General features: G+C 43.2%; 7 protein-coding genes across 7 annotated transcripts in view; all 7 read left to right on the forward strand.

Annotated features, from left to right (window-relative positions):
- The window catches only part of LOC308366494 (protocadherin alpha-3-like), a gene marked incomplete at both ends in the record, with an annotated part of 52,720 nt that extends 44,446 nt beyond the window's left edge, over positions 1–8,274 (forward strand). The window contains 2 exons of the mRNA XM_080840209.1: positions 6,990–7,680; positions 8,206–8,274. Coding sequence (XP_080696335.1) covers positions 6,990–7,680; positions 8,206–8,274 — 760 coding nt within the window. The remainder of the gene's footprint in view (positions 1–6,989; positions 7,681–8,205) is intronic.
- LOC308367035 (protocadherin gamma-A3-like) overlaps positions 1–24,144 on the forward strand; it is a gene marked incomplete at both ends in the record, with an annotated part of 261,143 nt that overhangs the window by 75,283 nt on the left and 161,716 nt on the right. The window lies entirely within an intron of this gene.
- Positions 8,480–10,903, forward strand: LOC308366501 (protocadherin alpha-4-like; the record flags this gene model as incomplete). The annotated part of the gene is made up of 1 exon (XM_080840221.1): positions 8,480–10,903. One exon carries the CDS (start codon positions 8,480–8,482, stop codon positions 10,901–10,903), a length of 2,424 nt encoding a protein of 807 aa, XP_080696347.1.
- LOC308366502 (protocadherin alpha-3-like) lies at positions 11,696–14,053 on the forward strand (the record flags this gene model as incomplete). The annotated part of the gene is made up of 1 exon (XM_080840222.1): positions 11,696–14,053. One exon carries the CDS (start codon positions 11,696–11,698, stop codon positions 14,051–14,053), a length of 2,358 nt encoding a protein of 785 aa, XP_080696348.1.
- On the forward strand, positions 14,833–17,311 carry LOC308366503 (protocadherin alpha-3-like; the record flags this gene model as incomplete). The annotated part of the gene is made up of 2 exons (XM_080840223.1): positions 14,833–17,220; positions 17,306–17,311. 2 exons carry the CDS (start codon positions 14,833–14,835, stop codon positions 17,309–17,311), a joined length of 2,394 nt encoding a protein of 797 aa, XP_080696349.1.
- On the forward strand, positions 18,006–20,408 carry LOC308366504 (protocadherin alpha-4-like; the record flags this gene model as incomplete). Its single annotated transcript, XM_080840224.1, has 1 exon — positions 18,006–20,408. One exon carries the CDS (start codon positions 18,006–18,008, stop codon positions 20,406–20,408), a length of 2,403 nt encoding a protein of 800 aa, XP_080696350.1.
- On the forward strand, positions 21,140–23,554 carry LOC308366505 (protocadherin alpha-8-like; the record flags this gene model as incomplete). Its single annotated transcript, XM_080840225.1, has 1 exon — positions 21,140–23,554. One exon carries the CDS (start codon positions 21,140–21,142, stop codon positions 23,552–23,554), a length of 2,415 nt encoding a protein of 804 aa, XP_080696351.1.

Below are 24,144 nucleotides of genomic sequence, written 5' to 3' on the forward strand. Positions count from 1 at the left end.
TGAGGTACATTCTCTGCCAATCAAAAATACATTAAAGGAATATGATGCATATTAATTGAATTTATAAGTATTTGTATGCCTGTTATAATTTAAAGGAGTTTAATGAATTAACACAAGCACAGACAGATGTGCCAGAATGGGTGTACTGTGTGTGTGTGTGTGTGTGTGTGTGTGTGTGTGTGTGTGTGTGTGTGTGTGTGTGTGTGTGTGCGCATGTGTGTGCCTGTTTAATCGGTGTGTGTGTGTGTGTGTGTGTGTGTGTGTGTGTATGTGTTTGTGTGTGTGTGTGTGTGTGTATGTATCTGCATGTGTGTGTGTGCGTGTGCGTGTGCGTGCACTTGTGTGTGTGTGTGTGTGTGTGTGTGTCTACTCTGTGCCTCATTAGATGCACATAGCCTTGGCTAAAGCCCCGGTTCCACGCTCCTCCTCCCACCAGTGTGTGTGTCCTGGCTGGGGGAGGAAGCGTATGGAGAGAGGCAGCAGTGTGCCAGTGCGCTCCTCTCCTCTCCTCTCTAACCCAGATTACGGGTGTGGCGTGCCGGGGCTTGGCGCGGCGTAGCGGGGTATGGCGCAGCTCTGAGGTCAGCGTGTGGAAAAGGGCAGCCGCTCCGTGGGGGAGGTGAAGGCCCTCGTGCTGCTCATGTCAGACCGGCTCTCTGTCACCCCGCAGTCGAGTGCTGTGGGAGGGAGGCTCATTCAGAAAGAGGGCACTGCCTTGGTTGTTTTTTATTACTGTGTTTTATTGCTGTTATGAAAGCTTAGTGAAACCATTCACAATGCTTGCTTACTGTATGCGAGTGTTCTTTACAGATGCTTCTGTTGGCATGTTTCTTTACCTTCCCACGTGAAAGCATCTACTGAACTGCTTGTTTGGGCTCTCGTGTAAACAATAACCAGGATGTGTTGCCCATAAACCTGACAGAATTTTAGATTTGTCTGGACAGGTGCTTGAAGCATTTCGCAAACCTGCAGTGTAGCTTACATCGGTGTGAGAAGCAGCCGTGAGTTAGAGATAATGTTCTTTTCATAGCACTGAAGCTAATCCATTAGTGATTAGGAAACGGTACACGCACTATTCCTCTTCTCCTCCCTTAATTATCTCTCTATATCTCTCTCTTCTTTTAACCCTCTTTATCTCTCTATCTCACTCTTACGTCCTCTCTTGCTTCTGCTTCTGGAGGAGGACAAGGCGTCAGCTGCCGCCCCCCACCACTGTAATGAGGTTGCCATGGCAATATGTGCTCTCTGCAGAGGAGAAGGAGAAGAGGAGGAGGGGGTGCTTTCTCCTGCCAGCGCTCTCTTGCATCACCCCTCCCCCCTCGCTCCATGTGCAGCACTTACATCCGACTCACATACGTGTGCACACTCCACACGCTCCAACACACTAACAGGCACATTGGAGAACATGTCCCGCTGCCCACAACACACAAAAAAAATCTTTATTTTAAATGTACACTTACATTTAGCCACAGAAGCTTTTATCACTCTCATTTAAACCAGACACACACACACACACACACACACAGACATTCATCAACCCAGCCCCAGTCACAAATCCCTCTTTACAGTGAGATTGAACAGATTCCCTCCACACATGAATTCAAGCATGCAACTCACCCCCTCTTGTGTCCAAACCCACAAATGCGCAGCTGACACAGAAATAATACAGACCTTCATTGCGATGACATTTATCATTCAAATGATGATAGCACCTGATGGGTGTTGAATCTCTTCATCTTGGCTGTGTCTTGAGTAGTCATGCGTCTCTGCATTTACCCACTGTTAACCCCCAAATTAATAATTTACCACGTTTAGTCTTTAAGCCCTCTGGACATGAAATTAAGATCAAAGCTGTTTGTTCTTATTTGTTTAAACGCCTCAGAAGAATTGTGTGGGTGGTGTAAGAGTTTGGGGTTTATGCACATTCATTATAGAATATCTATGACTAAGGGGAAAAGTTTTAGTCTTGTAAATTAGGGGGTATATTACAACACCTTTTTGTACAGTAGGAGATGAATGTACGTGTGTGTGTGTGTGTGTGTGTGTGTGTGTGTGTGTGTGTTTTTGTGTGTGTGTGTGTGTGTGTGTGTGTGTGTGTGTGTGTGTGTGTGTGTGTGTGCAAGCTCATGACTGAATATGAGTGTTTATATACAGTATGTCCAGCTATGTGTGTGTTTGTCCTGCAGTGAAGCCTCGCCCAGCTCACCCTTAATCAATCTTCTGCAGGACACACTGAGCATGCTCAGAAAAATGTATGGTTTTCCATACAGGGGTGCTGATAGTTCTGGTTGTCTCAAGTTACAGCCGCAGTGTGAAGTCTGATGTCCGCTGGCTTTACTGCACAAAGAGACACAGTGTGATTGATTCAGAGAAAGCGAGTGGTTACTGTACCACAATAAACTTCACTGGCTGGCATGCATGAACGAATCATTATGTTTTGTCTTTATTTGTGTGTATGTGTGTGTGTGTGTGTGTGTGTGTGTGTGTGTGTGTGTGTGTGTGTGTGTGTGTGTGTGTGTGTGTGTGTGTGTATTCACATCATCATTACTGCTGCCTGATCAGCAGAACTGATGTTAAGAGTTGTTGACGTCTGCTGAATGATATCGCAGTGCTGAAAGAGTCTGCATATGCCCTGGGTGTGGACTGGCTATAATCTCCCTGCCTGCATACCTCTGCCACAGCACTTCTGGCTCTTGTGGTGACTGATAGCATACCGTCCTTTTAACGACAGCAGAATTTCAACACAGGCTACAGTTGCAAAATAAACTTTCAGAACAACTTAAGTTTAGCTTCTACTTTAGATGAGGTACTTACTCATTATGTACCGAAAGGCATTGTTAGCCATGAAATACATACTGTTAAATGCACAAAGAAATGGTTAGCCAACCACATATGAGTCCTGGTTTTAGAGTTTTAGAGTTTCCATGGTTGTAGTAGCATGTTTATGGTAGTCAGTTTGACCCAGGCATACTGTAAGAGAACTTTTATCTGATCTCCTTGTTGTGTCTTGAGTTCATGGTATCAGTCAGAGATTGAGTCAGCAGAGGACCCACACTCCACTTTGGCATTTTAACGTAAATTCCTCGTTAGCAAGTATGTGAGCAGAATCCGGTAACTGGTATCAGTCAGAGATTGAGTCAGCAGAGGACCCACACTCCACTTTGGCGTTTTAACGTAAATTCCTCGTTAGCAAGTACGTGAGCAGAATCCCCAGTTGTAGGTATTTGTCTTTGTATTTTTGACAGGATGAGACTACAGCTGGTTGTTACTCGTTGGCCTGAAGCACACAATTTACCCATCTGCTGAGTTAATGAAGTGCAAAGGCAAGAATATGGCAGCACTTCAGCAACACTGCTCGCTGTGTATGACACTAACATGGCAGCACTGAAGCAACACTGCTCGCTGTGTATGACACTAACATGGCAGCACTTCAGCAACACTGCTCGCTGTGTATGACACTAACATGGCAGCACTGAAGCAAGACCTCCTGTCTGTGTTGGCATCATCCTGTCCATGTTGCATTAAACGCCCCCTTTCCACCTTATCAAGTGCTGCAAGCACAGATGGGTGTGATAATCTGGTTCTAAATGCTTTCCAACAGATGACGGGGTTTGTGTGGGCGACCCTCTCTGCCCACCACAGTGGCCTTAGCTCCGCGGTGACCTGGCAAGGCTGCCTTTGTCACTGGCACAAATGGAGTGAGGGGGTGGAGAGGGTGGAGGGCAAGGCGATTACTGTGCGCGCTGATGGTTATGATTATGAATATCTGAAATCATGTTCTCTGATGAATGCAAATGGGACAGGAGCCTCAGCCTCCTGTGCCTAATCCCGGGATTACACGCGGCGCAGCGTTGGTAAGCTCATAACCGCGGGGTCCGGACATTCAGGAAATATGATGGAGGGTGCCGGAATGCGCACAGACGTGCATCGATGAGGTTGAGTGACCGGCGCATTGGCATGGCCTACTTTCCAACCAGCAACAGCATTTGTGCCTCTAACCATTCATTCACTCAGAAAGAGAGAGAGAACAAGAGAGAGTAGGAGTGAATGTGTGTGAGAGAACAAGAGAGAGTAGGAGTGTGTGTGTCTGTGCGTGTGTGCGTGTGCGTGTGTGTGTGTGTCTGTGTGTATGTGTGTGCGAGCGTGTGAGTCTGTGTGTCTGTGTGTGTGTGAGTGTGTGTGTGTGTGTGTGCGTGAATGAAAAAATAAGACATGGGAAGGGAGGGTGTGGGTAAATGAGCTATTTTTAGAGCCTGCTCCTTTAAAATATGTATTGTCAGTCAATAGCATGCATTTTGTATGTGACTAATTAGCTCACAGCAACCTCCTAACATTTATACACTCCTTGCTAATTCTTTCCTGTAAAAAAGGCTTGAGCTGTGGTTTTCTGTCCATTATAAAGCCAGCTTTCTGTATCCACCATATAGCCATACCATAAGCCACACCATATGCCATGCGGTCAGTTGGCATGGAGGGTTATACTTCCAGGTTTGGTTAATTTGAGATTACACATGTAACCAAATTACTGTTTAATTTAATGAATATGGTTAATTCAGCACCATAGATTTCATATTCTTAACGATTAACAACAGTAAATAAATACAGATAATTTAACATAGAAAAGCAATGACCCAACCAGACCTGGTAAAAGCATGTATTTGTGGTTTTACTACTCAGTTTATCCAAATTCAGTTTTGTTGGTTTATAATGTATGTTTTATCCAACAAAGTAATAGGTTCTCCACTCCAACTCACTATTCATACTGAAAAATGTCATGGTATTCCATAAGCCATTGTTGAACCAGCCCAGTACACTATTTTTTTAATTGTAAATGAAACCATCAGTGTAGTGCAGAATCACACCACATTGTGTCGCTCTTGCTCTATTAGTCTAGCCATCATAAAAGACTAATATGCCCCTCCTCTTCGCTCTCTCGTGGGCTTGCACTCTCTCTCTCTCCTCCGTGTATCTTCTCTCCCATTTACTCGTCCAGTCGATGAAGATCTTGTCGTGAAAAGCGTCTGTGTATGTAAAGGATGTACCTTTATCCTATGTTTTGGACGTGTGCGGGATGAACAAACACCTTCGGAGACTCTGTGGATGTATTTGGGCAGTGTGGATGTACTGTTGAGTGTGATCGTCGTGGAGCTTTAAGCTTGGAGGATAAATGTGGCAGCGCTTTCTTTTGTCTCCGGTCGCCCTCTGACAGGGATCTCCGGTCCCAGTCGGCATGGTGTTTCTCTGAGGACTCTAGATACAGTCTTTGATGGTTTCTGATTTGTGTCTTCAACGGCAATCATGCGCGTTTCGGTCAGCATCCATGCAGTGGTGAGCCTTCTATTATTTTTGATAACTCATCTCGTTCATCCTGTGTCAGGGCAGATAGCATATAGTGTGTCTGAGGAAGTGAATGTCGGGACCACTGTTGGAAATATAGCCAAAGATATCAATTTGTCGGCGATGGAGCTTGTCTCTCGGGGCTTTCGGATCGTGTCTGGGTCTAAAAAACAGTATTTCAGTGTTAATACTGAGACCGGAGCGCTTCAGGTGAATGAACGCATTGACAGAGAAGAGCTGTGTGCGGGCGCGGCCTCTTGCACGGTTAATCTCGAGGCCGTGGTGAATAGCCCCCTTCAACTGTATCGGGTAAGGATAAACATCCTTGATATAAATGATAACTCTCCCGTCTTTCCAGTAACATCGACACATTTGAATATTACTGAAATCACCGCCCCAGGTGCGCGGTTTCCATTGGAAAATGCTCAAGACGCAGATATAGGTAGTAATTCGCTGAAAACATACAAACTTAATCCCAATGAATACTTTACTTTAGATGTGCAAACTCAGAGTGACAAAACTCTCTCTGCTGAACTTGTTCTCCAAAAAGGATTAGATAGAGAGAAGACTCCTCGTATTGATTTGTTAGTAACAGCTGTTGATGGCGGGTCGCCTGCCAGGACAGGAACTTTAATAATCACTGTGAATGTATTAGATGCAAACGATAACTCTCCTGTCTTCAACAAATCACTTTATAAAGTATCCATACCTGAACATACTCCAATAGGGACTGTTATTACAAAGCTTCAGGCTACAGACGCAGACGAAGGTTTAAATAAAGAGGTGGTGTACTCATTTAGTAGTCGCACCTCTAAAAATGTACTGGAAACATTTGAAATCGATTCACGAACAGGTGAGGTCAAAGTAAAAGGCGATGTTGACTTTGAAGAGAGCCAGGCTTTCGAGATTCGCATACAGGCCACAGACAAAGGTCAGGTGCCTATGTCAGGTCACTGTAAACTGTTAGTAGCAGTTGAAGACATAAACGACAATCCACCGGAGGTTGTTGTGACGTCACTGCTAAGTCCAGTAGACGAAAACGCAGGCAAAGGGACAGTAATCGCGCTAATGACAATTTCAGATCCTGACTCTGCAAAAAATGGAGCAGTTCATTGCCGTCTGATCGGGTCGAGTCCTTTTAAGTTACAGTCATCCTTTCAGAACTACTACTCTCTGCTCTTAGATGGTGTGCTAGACCGAGAAAATATTTCGGAGTACAATGTCACAGTGCTTGCGGAGGATGAGGGATCCCCTCCTATGTCTAGTAGAAAGTTGATAAGCATATCAGTTGCCGATGTAAATGATAACCCGCCCCAGTTCGAGAGCCCCGAAAAACAAGCCTATCTCCGCGAGAACAGTGAAATTGGCTCCATTGTATGCACGCTGTCGGCTTTAGACCGAGACACTGGAGAAAATGCACACATAACTTACTCGATAGCACAAAGCGTAATCAATGGGGTGCCCATCTCATCTCTATTTAAAATAGACCCAGTCACAGGTGAAATACATAGCATGCAGTCCTTCAACTATGAAGAGAATCAGACTTTTCGTTTAAAAATGCAAGCCACCGATGCTGGTGTTCCTTCACTAACCGGCAACATGACGGTGAATGTTTTTATTTTGGATGAGAATGATAACGCACCTGTTCCTCTCCCTCCCTATTCCGAACACGGTTCTGTAAACACTGAAAACATCCCCTATACTGCAGAAGCGGGATATTTTGTTGCTAAGATCAGGGCTGTGGATGCTGACTCTGGGTATAACGCGCTGCTTTCTTATCACATATCTGAGCCTAAAGGAAATAATCTTTTCCGAATAGGAACTAGCAACGGAGAAATTAGGACTAAACGGAGAATGAGTGACAATGATATGAAGACTCATCCATTGGTTGTTTTGGTTTCGGATAGTGGGGAACCATCATTATCAGCGACTGTATCCATAGATGTTGTGGTTGTAGAAAACATGGGAGAAATCCAAACTCAGTTCAGAAACGTCCCAGCAAAGGATGATCGTTTCTCGGATCTAAATTTCTATTTGCTCATCGCCATTGTCTCGGTGTCGGTCATCTTTTTACTGAGTCTCGTCAGCTTAATAGCTGTAAAATGTCACAGGACAGACGACAGTTTCAGTGACTACAACCCCCCAATGATCACCACACATCCTGATGGAACCTGGTCTTACTCCAAATCTACACAGCAGTATGACGTGTGTTTTAGTTCTGACACACTGAAGAGTGACGTGGTAGTTTTCCCAGCTCCATATCCACCTGCAGATGCGGAACTGATCAGTATTAATGGTGGAGACACGTTTCAGCGGACACAGACACTTCCAAACCAAGAGAAGGTAAGACTGTTGTATTGTTTCCTGATTCATAAAATATGCGCTGGCATGCTTGCAATGACTCTTGAGAGTATCCTCAAACTGCTGTGTCCATTTGTTAACTGGTAAAAAATATCAAAATACGACTGTGCGCAAACACGAGTTTCTTGCTACTCTCCGTGGTGTGGCCGGAACTGTCCATGGTGCTGATTGGCGCAGTTCTCTGGCTTTAATGAAGGGTCTTTGTAAGTGCACACTGGATGGCCTAAGTGGTTTTGAGTACAGCTGGTATGAAATTGAACCCAGATCCTTTAGTTGTAGCCTACGAGTGTTTTGCTAAGCCTGTGTTTACAGCGATCGTGGAACAAAAGCCATAATAGCTTTTAGTTTACACAGTATATGTTTCAAAGTGTAGTATAATAATAATAATAATAATAATAGTAATACCTTTATTTTATAGTGCGCTTTTCAAGTACCCAAAGTCGCAAGTATGTGTAAAACCTCATGGAATGTTTGTGTACCGGAATTATGCACCTGGTGTCGCTGCAGACCGAGAATCAGATTGTTCTCCGCATCTCAGGGCTCCTCCCGATTCGGGAGGGTGGGGAATTTCACTGAGCTTTTGTTTGAGAGAGACGCGGTGTGTGAACACGGTCGGCAGACCATTATTTGAGTGGGAAAATGTCGATTGGACTCCTCATATGTTCGTAATACCTGTGCATCCTCGTTGGAGTATTGCTCACTGGATATGTGCGTGGTCCATACGAATGGAATAATGTTGAAACAGAAAAGAGCTACGTCTTTTGTGACGTTCTTTTTTATTATGACGCTGGGGTGTTCTCTGCGAGCGGTGTCGGGGCAGCTGTCCTACTCGGTGGCAGAGGAGGCGAACAGGGGGACTACTGTCGGAAATATCGCGAAGGATTTAAACATTAATGTCCAGGAACTGGAGTCGCGTATGTTTCAGATTGTCAGCGGATCCAGCAAAAAATACTTCGAGGTAAATTTAAAGACTGGTGTTCTGTTTGTGAATGAGAGAATAGACAGAGAGGAGCTTTGCGCTAAGCAGTTGAAATGTACCCTAAGCGTAGAGGCAGTTATTAACAATCCCTTGAAACTGTATCGTTTAGAAGTTAATATTTTGGATATCAATGATAATTCGCCTTCTTTTAGTTCGAAATCAAAAGCTATGAACATAGCTGAGAATACTTTAACCGGGGTTCGATACCCTCTTCCTCTTGCAAATGATCCCGATGTTGGTAAAAATAGTGTTAATGCGTATAAGCTCAGTCCAAACGAGTATTTTTCTGTATCGGCACACAAAGGAAGCGAGCATAGTTTGTCTGCTGAGTTAGTCCTACAGAAAGCTTTAGACCGGGAAAAACAGTCAGTCATCACATTGATATTAACAGCTGTAGATGGCGGAAATCCAGCCAAATCGGGAACGATGGAGGTTAAAGTAATTGTACTGGATATTAACGACAACAGCCCCATTTTCAGTCGGCCGTTGTACAAAGCGTCTATTTTAGAAAATGTGCCAGTCGGAACAATAGTTGTCGCTTTAAATGCAACAGACGCGGACGAGGGTATCAACAGCGATATATTTTATAGTATAAGCAAAGGGGATCAAGACAAGATTTTGGAGGTTTTTGATGTTGATCAAAAGACTGGCGTCATTACTGTCAAAAGTAAGATTGACTATGAAAAGAACAACGCCTTTGAGATCCGTGCCGAGGCAAGCGATAAAGGTCAGCCTCCAGCGGCAGCACATTGTAAAGTGCTTGTGGAGGTGGTGGACGTAAACGACAATGCCCCTGAAATAACTGTGACTACACTGCTTAACACAGTGAGAGAGGACGCCAAAGTTGGCACCGCTATTGCACTCGTGTCTGTCCAAGACCTGGACAGCGGCAAAAATGGTGTGATTCATTGTTCTATGTCGAATAAAGCGCCTTTCAAACTCGAAGCAAACTACAAGAATTATTATTCCTTAGTCGTAGATGGCCCACTAGACAGAGAGAATACAGCTCAGTATAATGTCACACTTATTGCTACGGATGAAGGGACACCGTCTTTGTCCAGCACCAGTGTAATCACTGTGCGAGTGTCTGATGTGAATGACAATTCGCCTCGCTTTTCAGAGCCCGTTATTAACATTTATGTCAAAGAGAATAGTCCAGTTGGTGCGCGTTTATCAACTGTATTCGCAAATGACGCTGATGTAAACGAAAATAGTCAAATTGCCTATTCGTTTTTCAACAAAAATAATGAGCTTGCTTTAACGACGATGGTGAATATAAATTCAGCTACTGGAGATATAGTCGCCCTGCAGTCGTTTAATTATGAAGAAATTAAGACTTTTCAATTTAAAGTTGTGGCTACAGACTCTGGGGTCCCCCCACTGAGCAGCAACGCAACTGTAAATGTTTTTATTCTGGATGAGAATGACAACAGTCCCAGTGTTCTACCTCCCTATTCGGAGCACGGTTCCGTTAATTCAGAGAACATTCCATACAGTGCGGAAGCTGGATACTTTGTGGGCAAGATCAGGGCTGTAGACGCAGACTCTGGATATAACGCGCTGCTTTCTTATCACATCTCTGAACCCAAAGGAAATAACCTCTTCCGAATCGGAACCAGCAATGGGGAAATCAGGACTAAAAGGAAAATGAGTGATAATGATTTGAAAACCCACCCGTTGGTAATTTTGGTTTCTGATAATGGAGAGCCATCTATGTCTGCGACAGTGTCCGTTGATGTTATGGTTGTTGAAAACACAGGAGACATTGAGACTCGCTTCAGACGTGTTCCCTCAAAGGATGATACATTTTCTGATTTAAATCTTTATTTACTGATAGCCATAGTCTCGGTGTCGGTGGTCTTTTTACTGAGTCTCATCAGTCTGATAGCTGTAAAATGCCACAGGGCAGACAACAGTTTCAGTGACTACAACCCCCCAATGATCACCACACATCCTGATGGAACCTGGTCCTACTCCAAGTCTATACAGCAGTATGACGTGTGTTTTAGCTCCGACACACTGAAGAGTGACGTAGTAGTTTTCCCTGCTCCGTATGCGCCGGCAGATGCGGAACTGATCAGTATTAATAGTGGAGACACCTTTCAGCGGACACAGACACTTCCAACTAAAGAAAAGGTAAGAACTCCTTATCTAATAGACTATCACCATCCCCTTATCTCCAACACACGATCTTATTTCGGATTTTCTCAACGTTTACTGACATGACTGTATAGCAATCCAATGTATTACAAAATACTGGCATCCTTGCAATGACTCTTGAAAGGCTCCTCAAACTGCTGTGTTCATTTGTTAACTTGTAAAACTAGGCAAATACGACTGCGTAAACACGTGTTTCTATACGATGTCTATAGTGTGACTGGTGCTGTCCATAGTGTTGATTGGTGCGGTTCTGTGACCTTAATGAAGGGTCTTTGTAAGTACACACTGGAAAGTCTAAGTGGTTTTGACTACTGTTTGTATGAAATTGAACCCAGATCCTATACTTGTAGTCTTCAAGCGTTTTGCCGTGGTTATGGCGTTCAGGGAGCTCTACCCATAATAACATTAAGTGTACATTGTTAAGACACATCTGCCATTGAAAATGTATTCATCATTATGCTCGCGCTATGGTTCTTTACATGCGTAGGTGTTTTCACAGGGTAATTTTTAAATAATGTAGCGTGTGTGAAACCTAAGCTATATCATAGATGATGTGTGTACTGGAATTAAGCACCTGGTGTCGCTACAGAGAATCAGAATTTCCTCCGCATCTCAGGCTCCTCCCGACTCGGGAGGGTGGGGGATTTCACTGAGCTTTTGTTTGAGAAAGGCACGGAGTGTGAACACGATCGGTTGACAATTCTGTGAGTGGAAAAATGTCCATTGGATTTCTCATATGTTCGTAATACCTGTGCACCCTCGTAGGAGTATTCCTCACTGGATATGTGCGTGGTCCATACGAATGGAATCATGTTGAAACAGAAAAGAGCTAAGTCTTTTGTGACGATCTTTTTTATTATGACGCTGGAGTGTTCTTTGCAAGCGGTATGGGGGCAGCTGTCGTACTCGGTGGCAGAGGAGGCGAACAGGGGGACTACTGTCGGAAATATCGCGAAGGATTTAAACATTAATGTCCAGGAACTGGAGTCGCGTATGTTTCAGATTGTCAGCGGATCCAGCAAAAAATACTTCGAGGTAAATTTAAAGACTGGTGTTCTGTTTGTGAATGAGAGAATAGACCGAGAGGAGCTTTGCGCTAAGCAGTTGAAATGTACCCTAAGCGTAGAGGCAGTTATTAACAACCCATTGAAACTGTATCGTTTAGAAGTAAATATTTTGGATATTAATGATAATGCACCTTCCTTCATTTCGAAATCAAAAGTTATGAACGTAGCCGAAAATACTTTGACCGGCGTTAGATTCCCTCTCCCTCTGGCAAATGATCCCGATGTTGGTAAAAATAATGTAAACGCTTACAAGCTCAGTGCCAACGAATATTTTTCTGTGTCGACACACAAAGGAAGCGAGCATAGTTTGTCCGCTGAGCTGGTCCTACAGAAAGCTTTAGACCGGGAAAAGCAGTCAGTTATCACACTTACGTTAACGGCTGTAGATGGTGGAAATCCAGCCAAATCAGGGACCATGGAAATAAATGTAAATGTTCTGGACAGTAACGACAACAGCCCGGTGTTTAGTCGTCCCTTGTACAAAGTGAGAGTGTTAGAAAATGTACCAGTCGGGACAGCAGTTATAATTTTAAATGCAACAGACGCAGACGACGGCCCTAACAGTGAAATATCTTACAGTATAACTAAAGGAGATCAAGACAAAACCTTGGAGGTTTTTGATGTTGACCCAAACACAGGCGTGATAACAGTAAAAAGCAATATTGACTATGAAAAGAACAACGCCTTTGAGATCCGTGCCGAGGCGAGGGACAGAGGGCAGCCCCCTTTGGCGGCGCATTGTAAAGTGCTCGTGGAAGTCATAGACGTAAACGACAATGCCCCTGAAATCATCGTGACATCATTGTTAAACACCGTGAGGGAGGACGCTAAAGTCGGCACAGCTATTGCACTCGTGTCAGTCCAAGACAGAGATAGTGGCAAGAATGGTGTAGTTAATTGCCTTATGTTGACTAAAGCCCCCTTCAAGCTAGAAGCAAACTACAAAAACTATTATTCTTTAGTTGTAGATGGCCCTCTAGATAGAGAGAACATAGCTCAGTATAATGTCACCATCATCGCTACGGATGAAGGGAGCCCATCGTTGTCCAGCACCAATGTTATTATTATTCAAGTGTCTGATGTGAATGATAATGCGCCTCGCTTTCCGGAGTCACTTATTAATGTTTATATTAAAGAGAATAGTCCAGTCGGTGTGCGTCTGTCAACTGTATCTGCATCTGACGCTGATATAAATGAAAATAGTCACATCACCTATTCTTTTTTTAACAGCAATAACGAGCTTCCCTTGCCAGCGATGGTGAATATAGATTCAGTTACAGGAGAAATACTTGCAATGCAGTCATTTAATTATGAAGAAATTAAGACTTTTCAATTTAAAGTTGTGGCTACAGACTCTGGGGTCCCCCCAATGAGCAGCAACGCAACTGTAAATGTTTTTATTCTGGATGAGAATGACAACAGTCCCAGTGTTCTACCCCCCTATTCGGAGCACGGTTCCGTTAATTCAGAGAACATTCCATATAATGCGGAAGCTGGATACTTCGTGGCCAAGATCAGGGCTGTAGACGCAGACTCTGGTTATAACGCGCTGCTTTCTTATCACATCTCTGAACCCAAAGGAAATAACCTATTCCGAATCGGAACCAGCAATGGGGAAATCAGGACTAAAAGGAAAATGAGTGATAATGATTTGAAAACCCACCCGTTGGTAATTTTGGTTTCTGATAATGGAGAGCCATCTATGTCTGCGACTGTATCCGTTGATGTTTTGGTTGTTGAAAACGCAGATGTGCAGACTCGCTTCAGAAATGTCCCTAAAACGGAGGACATGTTTTCTGATTTAAATCTTTATTTACTGATTGCCATTGTATCAGTGTCCGTGATCTTTCTACTGAGTCTCGTCAGCTTGATAGCTGTAAAATGCCACAGGACAGACAGTAGTTTCAATGACTACAACCCCCCAATGATCACCACACATCCTGATGGAACCTGGTCTTACTCCAAATCTACACAGCAGTATGACGTGTGTTTCAGTTCTGACACGCTAAAAAGTGACGTGGTAGTTTTTCCTGCTGCATATCCGCCAGCAGATGCGGAACTGATTAGCATTAATGGAGGAGACACCTTTCAACGAACACAAACACTTCCAAACAATGATAAGGTAAGACTGTTGCATTCTAATTTATAACAAGTATATGTTGGATGACAGAGGTTTGTAAATTGTGATCACATGCGAACGCTGCAGACTGGTTATGACTCATTTATTAGCATCCATTTTTGGTGTTTTCGAATGGAACTGTCATTATTGTTTCTCAAACCATCAGATCTTCTCTCTGTAGTTTGTGGTTGTAGATATTTTATTGTTAGTTCTTAACCACGCGCTGTGCAGCTCTGCAGACTGAAGCGGCACTGCCCCTGTCACTGTCCGTGGTGCTGATCGTATTTGTACCATATTTCATGGTTTGTGACTTGTTCTTTAGCCACTCATAGCCTTACAAGGCTATTATATCTATTAGTTTTCTCTAACCCATATCTTACTCTGACTATTATTTTCATTAATACGACACTCCATACTGACATTGTCAGTGATGTAAATGTTTGTGAGGAGACATCTTTGTCAGGCAAATAGCTTGGTTGTTAGAATCTTTTTCAAGCACCTGGGGTCGCTGTAGACCGACACATGAGGTTATCCTCGACATTACTAAACTCCTCCCGGTTCTGGAGGGTGGGGGATTTCATAAGGCTTTGTTAGAGCAAGCCGCCGCAGCAGCAGAATGTGAACACGGGCAGCAGACATGTCTTTTATCAGGAAGAATGTCGGTTGGATTTATGCGCGCATTTAAATGTTCCTTATCCTAACTGAAAGAAGGCCCTTTCGTTTCCTTGGATGTATACATGACGTGAACGAACGGAACGATGTTTATTTGGAGAGGAACAAAATCTTTTGTGGCGTTTTTTGTCGTTACTATGCTGGAGTGCTGCTGGCAAGCGGTGTCAGGGCAACTCTCTTACACCGTCTCAGAGGAGGCGAAAACGGGGACAGCAGTCGGTAATATTGCTAAGGATTTAAACATCAATGTCCAGGAACTGGAGTCACGCATGTTTCAGATTGTCAGCGGATCCAGCAAAAAGTACTTCGAGGTAAATTTAAAGACTGGTGTTCTGTTTGTGAATGAGAGAATAGACAGAGAGGAGCTCTGTGCTAAACACTCAAAATGTACCCTTAGCGTAGAGGCAGTTATTAATAATCCTTTGAAACTGTATCGCTTAGAAATAAATATTGCAGACGTTAATGACAATTCTCCGTCTTTCAGCTCGAAATCAAGAATCATAAATGTCGCTGAAAACACTTTACCTGGAATCAGATTCCATCTCCCCATTGCAACTGATGCCGATGTTGGTAAAAATAGTGTCAATACTTATAGGATTAGTAACAATGAATATTTTTCATTAGAGACAAGTAAAGGAGGAGAACACAGTTTATCTGCCGAGTTAGTTCTTCAGAAAGCTGTAGATCGTGAAAAACAGTCTGTTGTTCCACTCACTCTGACTGCGATAGATGGTGGAAACCCACCCAAGTCAGGGACAATGGAAATTAGGGTTCTAGTCCTTGATACTAATGATAATGTTCCAGTGTTTAGTCGCACTTTATACAAGGCAAGCGTAGTCGAAAATGCACTGGTCGGAACATTAGTTGTGGTTTTAAATGCCACAGACGCGGATGAAGGTACTAACAGTGACATATTTTATTCAATAAGCAGAGGAGATCAAGACAAAATCTTAGAGATGTTTGACCTCGATTCAAAGACTGGGGCTATTACCGTGAAAGGCAATATAGACTTTGAACAAAATAGCGCATTTGAAATCCGGGCTGAGGCGAGCGATAAAGGTCAGCCTCCAATGGTGACACAGTGTAAAGTGCTTGTCGAAGTGATTGACGTGAACGACAATGCCCCAGAAATGACTGTTACTACACTTCTTAGTACAGTGACCGAGGACGCCAAAGTTGGCACCGCTATTGCACTTGTGTCAATCCTAGACAGAGATAGTGGGAAGAATGGCATGGTGCATTGCTCTATGTCGAATAAAGGTCCCTTCAAACTGGAGGGTAACTACAAAAACTATTATTCCTTGGTTGTAGATGGCCCGCTAGATAGAGAGAGTACAGCTCAGTATAACGTCACCATCACAGCTACGGATGAAGGGACACCGCCTCTCTCTAGCATGCGCGTAATCACTGTACATGTCTCCGATGTCAATGACAATGCACCTCGCTTTCCAGAGCCTGGCATTAATGTTTATGTTAAAGAGAATAGTCCAGCTGGCACGCTTCTATCAACTTTGTCTGCGTCGGACGCTGATATGAACGAAAATAGTCACATTACTTATTCTGTTCTGAACAACAACGAGCTTCCTTTAGGAGCAATGGTTAATATACATTCAATTACAGGAGATATACATGCAGTACAGTCATTTAACTTCGAAGAAATTAAGACATTTCAATTCAGTGTTCTGGCCACGGACTCTGGCGTCCCCCCACTGAGCAGCAACGCAACTGTAAATGTTTTCATTCTGGATGAGAATGACAACAGTCCCAGTGTTCTACCTCCCTATTCGGAACACGGTTCCGTTAATTCAGAGAACATTCCCTATAGTGCTGAAGCTGGATATTTCGTGGGCAAGATCAGGGCTGTAGACGCAGACTCTGGATATAACGCGCTGCTTTCTTATCACATATCTGAGCCTAAAGGGAACAACCTCTTCCGAATTGGAACCAGCAATGGGGAGATCAGGACTAAGCGGCGCATGAGCGACAGTGATTTGAAAACCCACCCGCTTGTCATTTCAGTCTCTGATAACGGAGAACCTTCACTTTCAGCCACTGTGTCTATTGATGTTGTGGTTGCTGAAAACGCTGGAGAATTGCAGACTAAGTTTCGACATGTCCCAGTAAAGGTGGAGAGTTATTCTGACTTAAACCTTTATTTGCTTATCGCCATAGTTTCAGTCTCGATAATATTTGTGCTGAGCCTTATCAGCTTGATAGCTGTAAAATGCCACAGGACAGACAGTAGTTTCAATGACTACAACCCCCCAATGATCACCACACATCCTGACGGAACCTGGTCTTACTCCAAATCTACACAGCAGTATGACGTGTGTTTTAGCTCTGACACACTCAAGAGTGACGTAGTAGTCTTCCCCACACCGTTTCCGACAGCTGATGCGGAACTGATCAGTATTAATGGAGGGGAAACCTTTCAGCGGACACAGACACTACCAAATAAAGAAAAGGTAAGAATTCCTTATCTAATAAACTATCACTATCACCAGCCCCTTATTCCCAACACCCGAGCTTGTTTTAGATTTTATTTTGATGAAGGCGCAAAAGTGATTTTGTGGTTTAACTGCCCTTTGTGTGTGTTTGTGTTCTGTGCAGGTATAAGAATGTTCACATATTAAGGAAATAACGTAGCATAGTGAAAGTTTTATGTAATTTACCCCAACACGTTGTGAGGCACGCTAGCTGCTCATCTAACTGCCATTCACATCATCCTTAGCCAGCTGTTATTAAGTTATCAGCATTATAAAATGCTATGTTAGTCATATACATGTCCTGGGCTGAGACCTTGTTTTTTCCAGTTGTTAGTAGAGTTTTCAGTGTGTGTTGTTTTGATACTTGTTTACTTCTAGATGTGCAAAAAAAAATGCAAAATATGTAAATCACTGACAATAATTTTAATAATTGAGATTTACAATAATTGACAAGTGTAAGGTACATTATTGAGAATACTCTCTCTGCGAGTGCGATTCGTTTGCGCGTTGTGATTTTGCCACACGGTGTCTCTGCAGACCGAGAGTTGGAGAAAGTCTCGTCTGTGTATAGTGGCTCCTCCCGGTTTTAGAGGGTGGAGATTATTCACGATGCTTTGTTACAGTCATAAGCAGAGATGCAAGTGGCGGCGATGGTCCTGGTGGATGTGTTGTTGACTTGCCATTGTGTCGACGGAATTTCTTGATAGTTCTTCGGCTGCATTAAGACCACGTTCCTGGATTTACGACATCGCTGCTCTTAGATGTGGAAAATGCATTTCTCGAAAGGAAGGAACGCGTTATTCACGGATGTACTGTTTGGGATCATGATGCTTTGCATAGAAGCTGTGGCGGGGCAACTGTCTTACTCCGTACCAGAGGAGTCAAAACCAGGGACAACAGTCGGGAATATAGCCAAAGATTTAAACCTCAGTGTTCAGGACCTGCAATCACGAACGTTTGAAATTGTCACCGGGTCCAAGAAGTCATATTTCGAGGTAAACCTAAAGACTGGTTTTCTCTATGTTACTGAACGAATAGACAGAGAAGAGCTATGTGCAGAATTATTGAAATGCACTTTAATCGTAGAGGCAGTGATCAGCAATCCTTTGAAACTGTATCGTATAGAAATCAATATTTTGGATGTTAACGATAATGCACCAGCTTTCAGTGCAAACTCACAAACGATAGATATAGCAGAAAGCTCTTTCCCAGGTCTTACATTTCCGTTGTTGTCAGCATCAGATTCAGATGTGGGTAAAAATGCCGTCAGCAGCTACAAGCTCAGCCCTAATGACCACTTCTCGCTCGAAACACACAAAGGAGAGCACAGTGCGTCTGCCGAGTTAATTCTGCAAAAGGCCTTAGATCGCGAAAAGCAGCCCTATATACAGTTAACGCTCACTGCGATAGATGGAGGAAGTCCACCAAAATCAGGTACATCTCAAATAAAAATTCTAGTTCTAGATGCTAATGATAACGCACCTGTATTTAGTAGGCCCCTGTACAAAGCAAGTGTTTTCGAGAATGTGGCTGTTGGGACCACGATTGTCACTATTAATGCGACTGATCTCGACGAAGGCTTAAATAGTGAAATTGTGTATTCTTTAAGCAAAAAAGATCAAAACAATATTTTAGAGATGTTTCAAATTGATCAGTCGACAGGCGCTATCACTGTAAAGAGCAACATAGATTTTGAGCAGCGTAGTGCTTTTGAGATTCGTGCACAAGCGAGTGACAATGGCCATTCTCCCTTGGCGGCGCATTGTAAGGTGCTTGTGGAGGTGTTAGATCTAAACGATAACGCTCCTGAAATAACAGTGACTACATTATTGAAAGCAGTTAAAGAAGATGTCAAAATCGGCACTGCAATCGCGCTAGTCTCAGTGTCCGATGAAGACAGTGGGAAAAATGGCATTGTGACTTGCGTAGTGACAAACAAAGTTCCATTTAAACTCGAGCTGAACTACAAAAACTATTATTCATTAGTGGTGGATGGTCCATTGGACAGAGAAAACGTTTCCGCATACAACGTCACTATCACAGCAACCGATGAAGGTACACCACCTCTCTCCAGTTCTAGTATTATAACTGTAGACATTGCCGATGTGAATGACAACGCACCTCGTTTTGCAGACCCTATCCTTAATGTATATATCAAGGAGAACAGTCCAGTCGGCGCAGTAATGACCACTGTATCTGCTTCTGATGCTGATATTAATGAGAATGGCCTGGTTACTTATTCGGTTTTAGATATTAACAGTAACAGTGCTGCACCTACATCCACACTGGTGAATATTAATTCAGTCACAGGATATTTGAACAGCTTACAGTCTTTCAACTTCGAGGAAATGAAAACCTTTCAATTTAAAGTTCAGGCCACAGACTCTGGTGTTCCTTCTCTAAGCAGCAACGCAACTGTAAACGTTTTTATATTGGATGAGAATGACAACAGCCCAGTGGTTCTTCCTCCATATTCAGAGCATGGCTCTGTAAACACAGAGAATATTCCCTACACAGCCGAAGCTGCATACTTTGTGGGCAAGATCAGGGCTGTAGACGCTGACTCTGGATATAACGCACTTCTTTCTTATCACATCTCTGAACCAAAAGGGAATAACCTCTTCCGAATCGGCACCAGCAGTGGGGAAATCAGGACTAAGAGGAGAATGAGTGACAATGACATGAAAACTCACCCTTTAGTGATTTTGGTTTCTGATAATGGAGAGCCTTCTTTGTCAGCTACAGTTTCTATTGACGTTGTTGTGGTTGAAAGTACAGGAGGAATTCAAACGCAGTTTAGACATGTTCCTGTTAAGGATGACACATTTACGGATTTAAACTTTTATTTGCTTATCGCCATTGTCTCTGTATCAGTGATTTTTCTACTGAGTCTCATCAGCTTGATAGCTGTGAAATGCCACAGGACAGACAGTAGTTTCAATGACTACAACCCCCCAATGATCACCACACATCCTGATGGAACCTGGTCTTACTCCAAGTCTACACAGCAGTATGACGTGTGTTTTAGCTCCGACACACTTAAGAGTGACGTAGTAGTTTTCCCCACACCTTTTCCGACAGCTGATGCGGAACTGATCAGTATTAATGGAGGGGACACTTTTCAGCGGACACAGACCCTCCCAAGTAAGGAAAAGGTAAGAATAAACTTTTATTTGGGAGGAATTTGTGTGTTCTCAATGCATTATCCAGGCTGGCTTTTTTTGTAGTTGGAAGAAGAGGCTTGTGACCTTTTTGAAATGGTGAAAAGCAGTTGATGTAATTTCATATGGTGTGTGTTTGTGTGTGTGTGTTGGAATGGATGGCCGGCATTTTACTCTAAAAGTGTCTCTGTTTCTCTGCTGTCAATGCATTGCACGCACTTTGGCGCTCTCCGTGGTCCTGAAATGGTAGCGTGGTATCTGTGTAGGGCTTACACGATGCTACAGCATAACTGAGTATTTTAACGCTTAGGTTTAAACCTTCAGTCAGGGACTTCATTATTAAGAGGGGGTAGAGTTTGTTTTGTGGCCCACGTTATGTCCATGTTTAAATTTTTAAATTGAGCTCGAGTTTTCTTCTTGCTTGTTTTTCAGTGTTGTCCATTGTGCGCATTTCTATAACGTAAGATACATTTATCGACATGGCATTACAGTAACCTAAACTAACGTTAAGAGGGCTGATGGTAGTCTTGTCCACGCGGTGTCGCTGTAGACCGATGGGATGAGATGTAACGGACCCGATTTCGAAGCTCCACCCGATTTCTAGTGGGTGGGGAGACGTTCCACGGCTTTGTTGTAGTGAAGCACAGGGGTTAGAATATGTGTACGCAGACAAGAATGCTCTCCATCGACAAATACAGTTTTTACGCACCATGGATGTATTCTGTTCTTGATTAAGGGTTTGTTCAATTCGACGGTACGTTTATTTGGATCTATGACTGGCCCACCTGTTTGGAACAATGGTTTTGCCAAGGAGACGGGAATATATTGTTGCGTATTTAGTGACTGCCATTCTAGAATTCTGTTTCGTCTCGGTGCACGGACAACTCTCCTATTCGGTGTCCGAGGAGGCGAGCGTAGGAACAACAGTGGGAAATATCGCCAAGGATTTAAATCTGAATGTCCAGGACATGGAGTCGCGTATGTTTCAACTCGTCACCGGATCAAAGAAAAAATATTTCGAGGTAAATCTCAAAACGGGGGTTTTATATGTGAACGAAAGGATAGACAGAGAGGAGCTCTGTGCTAAAGCCACAAAATGTACTCTCAGCTTAGAAGCGGTAATCAATAATCCTTTAAAGCTTTATCGTATTGAAGTGAATATTCTTGATGTGAATGATAATTCTCCTTCTTTTAGCGCTAAATCACAGCATCTGAACATCGCAGAAAGCACTATACCCGGCGTGAAATTCCCTTTGTCTTATGCGTCTGACCCAGACGTTGGTAAAAATACTGTAAATACGTACAAATTAAGTCAAAATGATCATTTTTCATTAACGGTGCATAAAGGCGGAGACCAGAGTGTTTCTGCAGAGTTAGTGCTACAGAAAGCTTTAGACAGAGAGAAACAGCCGGAGATTAGACTTGTTCTGACTGCAGTTGATGGGGGAAATCCCCCGAAATCAGGCACGTCTCAAATATTCATTAATGTTCTCGATGTTAATGACAATGCCCCGATTTTTAGTTCTCCTTTGTATAAAACATCCCTTTTTGAAAACGTTTCCCCAGGCACTCAAGTTATAACTCTCAATGCAACTGACGCAGATGAAGGACCAAATGGCGAGATTATCTACTCTCTTAGAAAAACTGATCAAGACCACGTTTTAAACGTGTTTTCAATCGATCCCAACACCGGTGCTATTACAGTAAAAGGAAAAGTAGACTATGAACAAAACAATGCTTTTGAAATTCGGGTAGAGGCTAGCGATAAGGGGCAACCTCCTGTGCTTGCGCATTGTAAAGTTCTGGTTGAAATAATGGATCTCAACGACAATTCCCCGGAGATCACAGTGACGTCACTTCTGAATACAGTGAAAGAAGACGCACAAAAAGGCACTGCTATTGCTCTAGTGTCAGTACTCGACCGAGATGGTGGTAAAAATGGTCAAGTTAAACTTGCGATGTCTGATGAGGTCCCTTTTAAATTAGATACAAACTATAAAAATTACTACTCACTCATAGTAGACGGACCCCTTGACAGAGAGAAGACATCTCAGTACAATATCACAATCACAGCTACAGATGAGGGGACTCCGAATCTCTTTAGCAGTAAAGTCGTTAATGTACACGTGTCTGATGTAAATGACAACGCACCGCGCTTTTCAGACCCAATTATTAACATTTATGTGAAAGAAAACAGTGCGGTTGGCGCTCTAATGAGCACTGTGACTGCGGCTGACTTGGACATAAATGAAAATAGTCAGATAACGTATGCTATTATGGAGAGTAATGCCAACACTGCAGTGCCAGTTTCCTCAATGATAAATGTGAACTCGGCCACGGGAGATATGCATAGTATAAAGTCTTTCAACTTTGAAGAAATTAAAACATTTCAGTTTAAAGTTCAGGCCACAGACTCAGGTATGCCTCCTCTAAGTGGCAACGCGACTATAAATGTTTTTGTCCTGGATGAGAATGACAATAGTCCGGTCATTCTCCCTCCTTACTCAGAGCACGGCACAGTTAACACTGAGAACATCCCATATTCTGCCGAAGCTGGATACTTTGTTGCCAAAATCAGGGCTGTAGACGCAGACTCTGGATATAACGCGCTACTTTCTTATCACATCTCGGAACCTAAAGGAAACAACCTATTTCGAATCGGAACAAGCAATGGAGAAATCAGGACTAAAAGGAGAATGAGTGACAATGACATGAAAACTCACCCGATGGTCATTTTGGTCTCTGATAATGGAGAGCCGTCTCTGTCAGCGACTGTATCTATTGATGTTGTGGTTGTTGAGAATATGGGGGACGTGCAGAGGCCGTTTAAAACTGTTTCAGTAAATGACGACACTTTTTCCGACTTAAATTTATATCTGCTGATCGCCATTGTCTCGGTGTCAGTTATCTTCTTGCTGAGCCTCATTGGTTTAGTAGCAGTGAAATGCCACAGGACAGACAGTAGTTTCAATGACTACAACCCCCCAATGATCACCACACATCCTGATGGAACCTGGTCTTACTCCAAGTCTACACAGCAGTATGACGTGTGTTTTAGCTCTGACACACTGAAGAGTGACGTAGTAGTTTTCCCCGCACCGTTCCCCCCTGCGGATGCGGAACTGATCAGTATTAATGGAGGAGATACTTTCGGCAGGACACAAACACTCCCTAACAAAGACAAGGTAAGCCGCTTTATGTTGTTGTTGTGATTTAAACAGTTGCAGGGGAGTATCTTACTTCGTGTCCAATCAGGTCAATCCGTGAAACTCCATCTTACCACTGCCAACGGATGAGTATAATACAACAGCATTCAATAAAAGAGTATTTTAGGACTGGTTTTGCACGTTTAGTCGTTGTTGATTGAAAAACAGTGAAGAACATAATCATTAAACGTTGTATTGGTTCTTTAGAATGCCGTAATATGGGCTGTGTCATTTCTCTAGCTGTGTAACTTCTCCTTCTCTCTTTTCTTGTTTTACTTGCAATGGCTTTGCACATAGCTGAAAGGCTCTCCACAGTTGTGGTTAAAAAATGTTTGGGCTGCAAAAGCTGAGAAAATCAATCGCTCTTTACCCTGTTCATTATACATATCTATAATTATAATCAACGTCTACATGCTTACAGGAATGTATTACAACTAAAATAGCACAAGGTGTCGCAGTAGACCGTGGTAATGGGAGTTCTTCAAGCCCCTCCTTAAGGGAGGGATATTAAACTTAGTCTCAGAGTGCTTTGTTAGAAAATTCGTGGATCTGAGAACAGACGGTTGGTGATGCCGATCGCGGATATCAGAGGGATT

The sequence above is a fragment of the Sprattus sprattus genome (assembly GCF_963457725.1).
Source record: "Sprattus sprattus genome assembly, chromosome: 6".
NCBI classification, from domain to species: domain Eukaryota; kingdom Metazoa; phylum Chordata; class Actinopteri; order Clupeiformes; family Clupeidae; genus Sprattus; species Sprattus sprattus.